Source organism: Hakea prostrata, chromosome 5, assembly GCF_041222555.1.
Source record: "Hakea prostrata isolate BN-2017 chromosome 5, UWA_Hpros_2, whole genome shotgun sequence".
Taxonomy (NCBI): Eukaryota; Viridiplantae; Streptophyta; class Magnoliopsida; order Proteales; family Proteaceae; genus Hakea; species Hakea prostrata.
In genome coordinates this window covers 45,980,205-45,993,906 of record NC_142604.1, presented here as the reverse complement: position 1 = coordinate 45,993,906, position 13,702 = coordinate 45,980,205, and the positions used below count along the sequence as shown (strand labels likewise).

At 40.5% G+C, this 13,702-nt stretch overlaps 1 protein-coding gene across 1 annotated transcript; it reads left to right on the top strand.

Moving 5' to 3' along the window:
* Positions 1-5,674: 5,674 nt before the first annotated feature.
* On the top strand, positions 5,675-10,490 carry NIR1 (nitrite reductase 1). Its single transcript, XM_089157252.1, has 5 exons — positions 5,675-5,763; positions 6,807-7,219; positions 8,268-8,622; positions 8,722-9,010; positions 9,674-10,490. Exons 2-5 carry the CDS (start codon positions 6,808-6,810, stop codon positions 10,418-10,420), a joined length of 1,803 nt encoding a protein of 600 aa, XP_089013378.1. The 5' UTR covers positions 5,675-5,763; position 6,807; the 3' UTR covers positions 10,421-10,490.
* Positions 10,491-13,702: the final 3,212 nt, after the last annotated feature.

Here is a 13,702-nt window from a genome sequence, read left to right as displayed (position 1 = left end):
ACCCATGGATCTGGATTCTCTTGTTGGAGAGCCTGCCTTGTTTGGTAATTGGACTTCTGGAAGGCAAGTGATGTCTAGAGATGTACGGAATGAAGGTAAGACCTCCCCCATGTGTTCATTAGGGTTAGGTTGTACTTAGACATCAACCCCCTGAGCAAAGCACCCTTGTATAGCAATATACTTGGCGGCGGTTGCTAGTGGCAGTTGATTAGACCAAGCGATCGCCTGGTCCTGGCTGCGGGGTTTTGCCCTATTTTGCCCCCAAACTCCTATAAATAGTAATCCTCGCCTATTTTACAAATATTATATTCGAGATTAGTGTTTTTGGAGGTTAGATGGCTATGGAGACGTGCTGGAAGGTGATCTGAAGTGCTGTCAGTGTTCCAGAAGGTTCTACTGTCCTTCATAGCTGATCTGGTTGAGGTAAGTGATTCCCTGTTCACTCATACTTCACTTTAAGCTATGATAAAAGTAGATTAGTGTTCCCCTTTGGTTGTTCTTGATACTTCTATTGCATTGTCTACATTTTTGATGATCTTGGTGAGATTAGATCTAAAAACGAAACCCTGTTTTCGTGAAAAGGGCTGATCTAATCAAGAGGGAGGATTTTGGATAACCAAATTGATGTCATTGGTTAGGTTTAGTATCACCTATGGTTATGGGAGTGATAGAATTGAAATTTGGACTATGATCATTCAAAATTCGGATTGAAAACGGATGATCAGAAGCTTGAGTTTCGGATTGAAACTCTCTATTTTTGGGGTGGTCACTAGTGGCGGTCACTCAGACCAAGCGACCGGCTGGTTTCCAGTGACCAAATGACTTTGGGTTTTCATCCGATTTGATTCATTCGACTTATACCTTATTGTAACCCTGTATATAGGTGTTCTCTATTTCAAATAGAAGTCTTATAATTGTTCCTGGTTTGCAAGTTAGAGGAATTATACATAATTACAGGTAAGGACATACAATCCTATCTTTATGAAATGACTTAAACATGCTAGTCCAGTGTCTGTTATTACTATTCTTTCATTTCATATGTTGTTGTAACCCTGTTTAGCATGTTGATCTTACTATATGCTTATTGTTTGTATTGTCTTTACTTATACTTTGTTGATTATGAATATGATATGATAATGGTTGATGGTTTGTGGTTCTGATGGAAGGGGATTCCGCTGGGATATCCTAGCTTGGGATATCAGAGGGCTGTGGTATGGGACACATGCCTGCTGATGTCTCTAGTACTATCATAACTACTGAATGGCATACCTAGGTAGAGTCTAGAGTTTCATGGCTAGGTACCCCACATGCTACTACCCTTTCGGTAGGGGAATTGAAGTCGGATGACCCGTGACGGCAGTGATGTGACGATGGTCCACTGTTGATCATATAAATGGTAGAATTTGCATATGTTAGGGTTGGGCTCATGGACGTCCAAGGAACGGACCGAGTGTCGTGAGGAGTCATGAGAGCATTCCGCCCCAACAATATATGGATGACCATAGGGTTATGGAATGGAGTCCAATAGCGGTAACCATTCCGTGAGGGTTCTCATTCCTAGGTTGCGAATGATACTGAACCGAGTTGGTTGGTGCCACAGGGGATGTATCTAGACTTCATGTAATATGTTACCATTATTACTTGTAACCATTCCGTGAGGGTTCTCATTCCTAGGTTGCGAAGGATACTGAACCGAGTTGGTTGGTGCCATAGGGGATGTATCTAGACTTCATGTAATATGTTACCATTATGACTTGCATTGAATTAAAAACCCCGACATGCGCCGGTACTCATGCCAATGGTCGTGGTGAGAGAGTGTTGACTTAACCCCAGTCATGGTTTGAGAGCCAGGTGTGGACTTTCCATTTTACCCAGGATCCCTACAAAGGTAACCAGTCCTTGCCGGATCAGAGTGACTGGACCTACCCAAAGGAGGGCTGGTGTATATCTTAAAGCATGTCAACTGTTAGAGACTTGCATGATTAGATCTTAGCGGTATTCATACTTTGCCTTCATACATATCATATATGCATTTCTGATTGGTTTTACATATGGATGGAAATCATTGTTTGTTCATATTGAGTTCTCCAGATCACATTCCTTTATTTGTCTATGTTTTATTAGCTTATACAAATGGAGGATATACGCCGAAAGATGGATTGGTTTCCTATCAAGGAACCTTCCCGTATGAAGAAGATGTGGCACCGGCAATGGAAAATGGAGATAGCCTATACGGGAGCTCCTGCGAGTGCATGGAATGCGCTTATAGCACCCATTGGTGGGTGGAGGAGACAGGTTGCCAGGCAGTTTGCTCACTGAATGGAGAAGAACTAGAGGACCCCATTTCTAGAAATTCATGAAAAACATTATTTAGATTTAGAGAAAGAAACTGGAAAGAAAATCATATAACTCTTTTTGACTGCTTCCGTTGAATTCTTATTCTTTTTGATTATTTATTCTTTCCTTGATTATTTTATTGGAGTATTTGGACTCCTATAATCCTTTTATTTAATTATTTAACTTATTATTGCTCATGATTGTCTTTACTTGCATTTGTTATTATTGATAGACTAAAATCATGGATCCTATGACAGATCACTCCCACGGGTTGCCGAGCGGGTAACTAAGACCGGCAGGTGGGGTGTGACACATGTGCTGTATCGGTATAACAAGGTGTGGATTAAGGAGATAGCGAGCTTCCATGGATCCCCACACAGCCCAAAACAGAGTGTTAGGGTCCATAGATTCCAACATTAGTTAATCAAAAAAGTGATTAAAGCAATCAAGAGGTAGAAGTTGCATGAAATTTGGAGATGTCCTGCGACATTTGCGCATGGTTAGAACAGTGATTACAGGTTGTTCTTCCACCCCACCCTCCATGTGAATCACCTCCTCAGTTTGAGTTTGAGCATCAGCAGTAGGAATTCTATGGTCGGCCCCATCCCATTAGTTTTCTTCTCGTTTTTAGGGTAGTCACATTTTGACACTAAAGTAACAGATGTGTTAAGTGTATGGATTGTCACCCTTTCCAGCTTTTCAATTCGTTCCAACGTCATTTGCATCTTCTGCTTCAGTTGTGAATCAGTTCCAAGTGTGTCATCATGCCTCATCTCCTTCCCTTCTTCCATCTCCATATTTTGTTTACCTTTGTTCTTATTTTCTTTAGCCATCACTTCGGTCAACTCTATCATCATGCTCACATCCATCCCCATCCAGTTTTGTGTTACTGTCAACACCATTCTGTTGATCTCCCATTTGACTTTCTTTGTTGAAAAGTATATTTTCATCCGAACGCACCTCGCCCATCCTTTGATTTCTGAGAAAATCCTTCTTTCTCCATTCAACTCCCTCCCTTGGCATTTCTTCAGCATATGCATGCTCAAGGGTTGGCACCTTCAGCCCTTCCTTAACATCCGAAGATACCACATCCATCGTCTTCAATCCCTCCACGCTTTTCTTTTTCTGAGCTTTTAGACCTTTATTGGTTCCAACAGCAAGTTCATCAACCGATAATCTGTTGGACTTTTGATTAGGTCCATGAAAGAGAAGTCTACTATTACTAGTATCAGCTCCATCCACAAAACGATCACCATCAGCCTCCCTACTTACCGTAGCAAGAAGCACACATAACTTTTCCAGACTCACTGTCGAGAGGACTCAGGTATTACCAAATTTGATTGGCTGAGTGATAAGGTTTTGATAAATCTTCTCCTGACAGGAGAGATTTTCCCTTCATTTTCATCAAGAGGACACTGAGCGGAAGAATGATTAATCTTCCCATAGTTATCACAAATGAAATACAATTCATATTTGAGTTGAACATGTACCCATTCGTCTCTACAACTTTTTAATTGAGCATATAGTCTGACTGGTCGATTCAGGTTATGCATCACCTTGATTCTTGTAGACTCCTTTGAAAGCTTCATTGCTTCAACGTCCATCTGGACCTCCACCACCTTTCCTAGTTCACTGGATGCCTTTAGTATCAGCCCATAATCAAAACAATCAAAACAGATGCCCCTCATTTGCACCCAGACTGCCACCGGTGGAACAAACCCCTTGTTTTTGTCTTCAGGAATCAGATTCATTGCCAAATGCAACAGCAATCTGTCCACCCACCATGGTGACATAGAAAGAACCTCATTTATGCTACCTTTAGACACAAATATAGCTTGGAATCCAGCTCTACTGATTAATGAAATGTAAACTACTCCAAGAGGAACCCAAAGCTCCATCAGTCTTCTGCATATTTATGAGAAATGCTCACAGTGTTCTCAAATAACTGCACTGTATAACCATGGTTCACTGTGTCTGCAATATATCGCCGACACAGGGCGATATGTCGCCATGTCGTTGGGGGTCGATACAACTCCCCCCAGCGACACGATATATACCAAATATCGGCGACATATCGCCAACAAGTCGATATATCGCCGATTTTGATATATCGCCGAAAATCGGCGATATATCACTACATTCGCCATATATAACAGCATTTCGATTGTTTTTCGCCGATTTTTCGTTTGCTTTTTGCCAATGTGACATAGGGCCTCTAAAAGCTCCGGGGGCGCTGCCCCCACACCCCCGCATCCGTCGACAACAATATGTGAAGCATGAGCCATACTCAATATAATTGTATAATGAATTGTAAACTTTAGTACATCTCTTTATTGTGTATTTGTGTTCTCTTTGCATATTTACATTAGCTTATATGAATTTTTCAAACTTCTAGTTTTGCCCACATATAGCCGAACATGTGCTAATTATAAACTTTAGGTTAGGTGATGTTTAGGTCAAAATAACACTTCCAATGTGTTTATTGACCTCAAATTAGGTTACACGTCAAATTTCAGGTCAAAATGACATGAAATACCCTTCGAAACAGGGGTTCAATTTTTCAATGAACCCCTGACCAAAAGTCGACCGAATTTTGGCGACATGTCGCCTGAGTCGCCATGTCGCTCAGGGTCCGACACGTCGAACCTTGCGGATAAGGTCTTCGAAGCGAGGCGCCATGCAGAAAAATTGGAATTTCCCCCTTTTTTCCAATCCCATGTATTTGAATACCCTTTATAGTTTTCCCTTGAGCCAGATCGAGGCCTTGTTGACGAGTCATACATGTTTGTAAAGTTTCCTTCTGCACCGATTCTAGAGGTGGGGTTGCGAGAGCTTCCCGTATTCAGCTATCGGCCCATTTGCATAGTCATCCAAACAGTTCTTTCAGCAACGAAAACAACAGCAAGTAAAGCTTATAGATCGGGCGGAGAGGACAAAGAAAAAGCAAAAAAGATAGCACCACCGTCCACTGGAATGTAACTACCTGCAGAAACAAAGGAAAAAAATGAATAAGACCAACAAAGAAAGCAACAACAACAAAAACCCAAAGTTAACTTCAAGTTCTGGAATTTTCCAGCACTCTCTGTCACTTCAAAATGAGAACAGGACACGAAGGTTCGTGATGTGAAGCTAAATCAATAACACAAAATGAGAAATAAATTTGGTGGTTCTACATAATGAAAGTTGTTAGAAGTCACTGTAGTTGAAAGTTTCAATAAAGACAACCTTGCAAAAACCCTATTTTTCAAGGGCTTTAAACTCGCATCTCCTCAAGCATTTCTGTTCCTTATTCTTTCACTAAACCGGCATCCTCCGACGAAACTCTACTCAGAGAGAGAAAGAAGACATCCATGGTAAAGAATAGGAGACAGACTCGAAGAACGGGAGAGTTGGGACTTGGTTGACAGAAGAAGCATCTTCTTAAAGGTACGCTTTTTATTCGCCTTGAAATTTCTCAAATAAAACTTCTGATAGAAAAGTCCTTTCCAACTCTCCCGTTCATCGACTCTGTCAGTACTTGTTGTTAACATGATCATTACTTGCTAGTATTCACAAGATTAATGCAACAAAATGGTTACCAAAATAAATTAATGCAACAAGGCAACCTTTTACTATTAAAAGAGAAGTGACAGAGGATCACAGCAAAAGATAAAGGAGGTTATCTTCTCCATAAAAAAAGAATTGAGAAAAAAGAAAGGTAATCTCAAGGAGGTTATTTTCTCAAAAAAAAAAGAAAAAAAAAGAAAAAGGAAAAAGGGAAAGTAATCTCCAAACCTGTGACCTCTCGAAATCCTTGGATTCTACAGAAGATTCCAGGAATCTACCCAAAGAGGGATATACTCCACAAAGGTTTCACACTTTCAGATACACAAAAGTCTATCAATCTGTGTGCAAGTTACACAGAATGACAGTAAAATGACCCCAACAAGCATTCTTATTGGTCCCCAAACCGGTGGAGGTCAAACGGCCACGACTCTTCCATTACTGAAGAGTCGAAAAACAACCAAACGACCCAAACCAAACCAATTCTCTCATTTCGTGCCACCCCATCTCAACATTGCTTCTTCATGCTTCCTGGTTTTTCTAAAACTCTCTTTTATATCCAAATCATAAGAAAAATCCTACCCAAAGAAAGAAAAAAAAATGTTAATCAGTACACCGTACACGTTGATTCTTCTGAAATCTAATATAATAAAATCAAAATATATAATTAAAAATTTGGACGGTTGAGATTTGGCATCCATTGCTAAGCTTCAGACATCTGCACAGAAGAGATGAACAATTTTGCCTCTTGGCACTCTCCAAGAGTCAAGAACGCATTAACGTTCTCTCTCTGGCCCCCTCTATCCGCTTCGTCTCATCTCTGAAGCTCTTTCTCCATATGGGTTCATCATATAATACACTGCTACCAATCTTTCCTACACCACGCATTAATCTTCTCTTAACTTCATTTCATCTTTGTTATTCAGGATGTCGTCTTCTTCTTCTTCCTCATCTCTGCAATTTCCGGCATATGTATCTCCTTCTCAGCTTCGTTCCACCGATCAGCGGCGGAGGTTAATGGTGGTTGCAGCGGCGCCGCTCCACACTGCAGAGCCAAAGGGTGTTCCACCTTCAACCACTAACGTAGACGAATCAAGGCTGGAACCAAGAGTGGAACAGAGAGGTAGGTATTGGGTATTGAAAGAAAAGTTTCGACAAGGAATAAACCCAGCTGAGAAACTGAAGTTGGCGAAAGAACCCATGAAGCTCTTTATGGAAGACGGAATCAAAGAGCTTTCTCAGATTTCTCTGCAAGAAATCGAGAAAACCAAGATCTCCAAAGACGACATTGACGGCAGGCTTAAGTGGCTTGGTCTCTTCCACCGCAGAAAACACCACTGTAAGTAGTGTTCATGTTCATATAGCTTCGATCCAAACTCCTCTCTTTATGCTCTGCTGATGATAAAGGAGGAAAGAAACTTGCCGCTTTTAGAATTGGATTCTCTTTACACCGATTAGCCAATCATCAAGAAACTAGACGCTTTAGGATTGGATTCTCTTTAGACCCATTATCCAATCATTGTACATATTCTTTAGTTAATCCTTGTTTTTTTCTGAAGGTGCGTGAACCATGGCTTTTTGGTTCATATGTGACAGAGATCTAGAGTTAGGTTTACTACAAATTGGGCTGGTCCAGCCGGTTGGTCCTAGATGTCTGAGCAAGATCAAAATTTTCTTTTTTAGGGGATAAGAACTAGAAAAAATTTTGAATTCAATGATTTACATTCTTTGAACAAAATTGTTATTTTCTGGGTAAAATTTTCTGAAGATTTTATTAACTAAACCACGAGATGAATCTCTTCGGTAGCGAATCTGTAGAATAGAAAGAGGACGGATTCCACTATTGTCTGTTCATAGTAAATTAAACTTATTCGTTATAATTTTAAGAGCTTTTTGTCCTGTAACTGGAAGAATAAGTTGAATGAAGGAAATTGTCATTTTGTGTATGTTAAATCATGAAGTAGTAATCTCATCCAATCTCTAAAAAAATCCTGTTAGTTTAAAATTTTTCATTTTGGGAACGAAACATTTAAGGAATTTTTGTAAGTAGGATCAAAGCTTATACCCTAATATTTAGATGGGATTTTCCTCTTCGGTGATGACCCACCAAGTGTTTCCGTCCCGAAAAATACCATAAGCAGTTCTCAAAACAAAAATAGTATCCTCTTGATTTATGTTATTTGGACTCCTTTATATTTGGTTGGAGAATAATATCAATCATTTTCTGATATTTTCTTTCTCTATTTTTTCAGTGATATTTTTTTTCTGGTCAATTCTTTTTCATGTTACTGAAAACGCTGACTTTAGTCATCAAAAATTCAGAATTTCATCCTTAAAAATTTTGGGTTTTTTTTTTGTGTGGTTGACATGGATCTTGTTTGTTTCAGACGGTAGATTTATGATGAGACTGAAGCTTCCCAATGGAGTGACAACCAGCGAACAGACTCGCTACCTGTCGAGTGTTATTCGGAAATATGGTAAAGAAGGATGTGCAGATGTAACAACAAGGCAGAGCTGGCAGATTCGTGGAGTTGAGCTTCCAGATGTACCTGAGATCTTTGAAGGTTTGGCTCAGGTGGGCTTGACAACTATCCAGACCGGCATGGACAATATAAGAAACGCAGTTGGAAACCCACTTGCAGGCATAGATCCGCATGAGATTGTCGACACACGCCCTTACAATAACCTTCTCAATCAGTTCATTACAAGCAATTCTCGTGGCAACCCTGCCGTCAGTAACCTGTTCGTGTTATTTCCTTAATGGATCTCTTCCTTTCTTTTCACTTAATTCTCATTGTATTTCAATGTCTCATGTCTTTCTGGTTAATTTAATGTGATCAGGCCAAGGAAATGGAACGTGTGCGTTGTGGGTTCTCATGATCTCTTCGAACATCCACATATCAACGACCTTGCTTACATGCCAGCCACCAAAGGTGGACGCTTTGGGTTCAATCTTCTTGTGGGTGGATTCTTTAGTCCTAAGCGATGTGCAGAGGCTGTGCCTCTTGATGCATGGATTCCTGAGGAGGATTTGATCCCTGTCTGCAAAGCCATATCAGAGACATATAGGGACATCGGTACCAGAGGGAATCGCCAGAAGACAAGAATGATGTGGTTGATTGATGAACTCGTAAGTAGTACCTGAACCCCAGCCATTCATCCTTATTGATTTGAAACTGTATAATTGTTATGTTGTGACCTAAATTCTTGTACTGACTTCAAAGATGGACCCGCACTAACATGTTTTGATGAACAATCCGAATGAGTCAATTCTAGAGATTTGTGATGGAAATTGGAAACAAAGGGCTTGGGCTAGTTCGGAACCCATTACTGGTCGGATCCAAATCCTTTACGTCCAGCCCTCTGTCACAACCCCGTATCTGAGGCTTAGAGTAGAGGAATATTAGAGGAGGAGAACAGGAATTGGGAAAGAAGAAGAAGAAACACAGTGAGGAAGTTAGGAAATTAAGAATATCATTCTCTGCCTACAAACCTCCAGTACATTTATAGAAAGGGCCCTCTCTTGACCTCTCTACATCTATATTCTCTCATATTCCTTAACCCAAACACATGTCTCACATAAGATGCTAACCCTTGACCCTCTTTCAACTACACTTGCACTATATCCGTGACACCCTCTGTGCATCCAGCGGTTGAATGGACTGATGCATGGAGGGCTGAACCAAAGAATCCGTGTGCTTACTGATCTCGGTTTCTGTTTCACTTTGGGATTTCTTGGTGTTCATTTTAACAATAATTAATGAGTAATTGATCTCAAATATTTGAATTGTAGGGAATTGAGGTGTTCAGATCAGAAGTGGTGAAGAGGATGGCAGGAAAAGAGCTGGAGAGGGCATCAGAAGAAGAACTTGTGCAAAAGCAATGGGAGAGGAGAGACTACTTGGGAGTTCACCCACAGAAGCAAGAGGGCTTTAGCTGGGTGGGTCTCCATGTCCCAGTAGGTAGGCTTCAGGCCGACGACATGGACGAGCTAGCTCGTCTTGCAGACGAGTATGGCTCTGGTGAACTTCGTCTCACAGTAGAACAGAATATCATAATTCCCAATGTTGAGAATTCAAAGCTGGAAGCCCTGCTCAATGAACAACTTTTAAAGGAAAGGTTATTACCTGAACCTCCAATTCTGATGAAAGGATTGGTGGCATGCACTGGAAACCAGTTCTGTGGTCAAGCGATTATAGAGACCAAGGCAAGAGCCTTGCAGGTGACAGCAGAGGTTCAGAGAAAGGTTTCTGTGACAAGGCCTGTGAGGATGCACTGGACTGGGTGCCCCAACAGTTGTGGACAAGTGCAAGTAGCTGATATTGGGTTCATGGGGTGCATGACTAGAGATGCAGAAGGCAAGGCTTGTGAAGGAGTTGATGTTTACCTGGGTGGGAGGATTGGAAGTGATTCTCATTTGGGTGATGTTTATAAGAAGGCAGTTCCTTGTAAGGATGTGGCAGACTTGGTTGTAGACATTCTGATCAATCGCTTTGGAGCTGTTCCTAGGGAAATAGATCCAGAAGAAGATTATGACTAATGGTTTTTTCAATGGTGTGACAAAGTTTCATAAAAGGTGTTAACATGTATGTGTTTCATTCTTCGGGAAAAAATTATATATATACATATATATATATATATATATATATATATATATATATATATATTAACCACCCAGTACAACCATCAAAACCAAGACCTCTTGAGTAGGGTTTGTTTGAGGCAACGATGGTCTGGGTGTTGTTCTTGGTTGCAGAAGAGTTTTGAAAAGACTTGTGAATAGGGTTTGTTTGAGGCAACGATGGTCTGGGTGTTGTTCTTGGCTGTAGAAGAGGTTTGAACAGACTTGTTGCCATAAGAGGTTTTGGTTTTGATGGTTTGTATTGAAAAAGGTGGTTATATATATATAAGAAGTTAAATTTATGGTGCTTAATGCTATTACTTTTTCTAATGAAAATAATGAGATTCAGTAGAGGTGTTCATCTTGTTATCGTTCAGAGATGCGTGTATCCTGAATGTATGGTGAAGAGATGTCAAGATAACGATATCCTCTATCTTCGGTTCTGATTTTATCCCTCTCTCATGATTAACTAAACATCTTTGGGTTACTTGTCCCTAGGTCTAAGGATGGAGAACCTTATTTTCCTCTTCACTAAATCCATGCTTGTGTTTCCATTTTGTGATTTTTGGCAACTCTGCAGCAAAGTTTCTAAGGGTCCTAGTGGTTGGATAAAGTATTCTTTACAATTATAATCTCTCCTAATGGAATGTTGATTTGCTCACTAACCTGCACAATGTATAGTTAAGGTTAGCAGCTAATGCATGTCACGTATCTAATCATGGATTTTCTTTAATAAACTTTTAAACTAGCTTTTTCAGTATAATGTATTGGACTAGGTTTGGAGATTTTGATTGTCCATATACCTAGATGAGGTCTGCACTCTGCAGGCACAAGAAACATAAAGAAGTCATCGGGAAATTGCAAGTTAAAATTTTCAAAAAGCAATTGCACAAAAGACAATGATTTTTATAATGCTGTTGTCATGCTTCACATGAAAAATTCAAAAAGCAATTAGTAAGATACAAGTGCACAAAAGCCAATGAATTTTTTAATGTTGTTGTCATGCTTCACATGCACACATCTTTTTTGAGTCCAAATCTGGTACCTTTGTGGGTTGAGGATTGTGCTTTTTCTATATTTTCATCACTTTTTTTTTTTTTTTTTTTTTTTTTTTTTTTGTAGAAATAGATCTATATATTAACAAGCCCACGCAAGGCATCAAGATTACATAAATCTAAATACCCCGGATCCAAACAAGGCCAAAGAGTCTGGCACATAACAGACACAGCCTTACCGGCAAGGAAGTCAGCTACAACATTGCACTCCCTTTTAACATGAACAAAAAAAATACTCTGGAGTCGAGATGCAAGAATCGCCATATCCCATACGAAGTTTTCAATGTCCACTGGAATCAATTCCAACTTGGTCACGTAATTGATCGCTTCTGCTGAATCTAATTCCATCAGGACACTGCTGAATCCTTCGTCCAGAGCAAAAGAGATTCCTTCACGAAGAGCCAAGATATCTCCAATCAAGATTGAGTAAAAACGGGGCTAGGATCACATACCCTTTGATGGGCCTACCTTCCGAATCACGACACACAGAGCCCAGCCCACTTCCATTTGTACTCAGGGTTGCATCAATGTTTATCTTCACAGTATCACAAGGGGGGCATCTCCATCGATCAAAATTCCAAAAGCTTCATTCTGTCGATCATGGAAGTCAGCTCCGCTCTTCCCTTCGTTGAAGCTTGAGAACTTGAGCATCTCAGCCACCGCCTTCTCCACAACCTTTTCCGGAGACTAGAGCAGACCCTCAAAGATCAAGTCGTTTCTCGCCTTCCAAATTCTCCAACAGGTATGAGCGATCAAGGATGAAGCTTCCTTAAACCCTTTTTTGTCCTTAGGCAAACACCTCTTCCACTCACTAATTGCCTTATGCAACATAGGGTTGGACGGCGGCAAGAAGGAAAGAGGAGTTGCAAACCAAACCCTGCGAGAGAAATGGCAGTCGAGCAGAATATGGTCAGTGGATTCAATCTCACCGCATCTGCAACATCGTTGATCGAAATTTTCAATTCTCTTCGACAACTCCATCGCAAAAGGTAAAGCCCATGAACATGCTCTCCATAACATGTGTTTGATTTTTGGGGCAAAATGACAATTCCAGATATTCCTCCATACCATCGAATCAATTTGAGCTTTACATGAGACTGATGATGATGATGGTTGATTGCTATGCTCCCATTCTTTCAACTTTAGGATGTGATGGATGATATGTAGATTTTACAGAGAAAATGCCACTTCTAGCTGGACCCCATATTTGTCTGTCCTCCCTGGGGATTAAACTAATCCCAATCTTTATAATTGCTTCTGCATCTTCTCTCCCAAATACTTCATAAATCAAATCTCTCTTCCAAGTTCTTTTGTCTTCATCGATTAAATCAGAGACCCATACAATTCCTTTATGGTCTCTGTTACAACTTCTGATTTTAAAGCCTAGATTTGATAGAATCCATAAGTCTTCCCAAACACGAATAGATGTACCATTTCCAACAGCCCACACTAGTCCTATTTTTAGAATCTTCCTCCCCTCCATGATGCTTCTCCACGCCCAAGATGGGTTGGAACCAGCTTTACTAGATAGGAAGTCTGAGTTGGGAAAGTAAATTTGCTTAAGAAATCTCACCCAATAGGTCTCTGAATTGCTCCATATCTTCCATGCTAATTTGCATAATAATGCCAAATTCTGCATCTAAGGATCCTTAAATCCTAGACCTCCCCTATTGTAACAACCCCCGTATTTCTAACCCGGAACCCGTATTGCAGGTCCGAGAACCCGAAGGTCTAGTCAAATTAATTTTGTGGAGTGTCCAGATAGAAATACATGATCCATATCCAGAACCCATGGATCTGGATTCTCTTGTTGAAGAATCAGCCTTACTAAGAAGTTGGATCTCTGGTAGAAGGCAAGTGGTGTTTGGAGATGTCCGGAATGAATGTAAGACCTCCCCCATGTGTTGTTTTGGGTTAGGTTGTGTTTGGGTTTCAACCTCCTGAGTAAAGCACCCTTGTATAGCAATATACTTGGGGGCAGTTGCTAGTGGCGGTTGATTCAACCAAGCGACCGCCCTGTTCTGCTTGAAGGAAAATGCCCTATTTTACCCCATGTTCGTTATAAATAGCATCCATCGCCCTATTAACGCATTATTATGTTCGGAATTGCTATTTTGGGCAATTAGGCGGCAGTGGAAACGTGCTG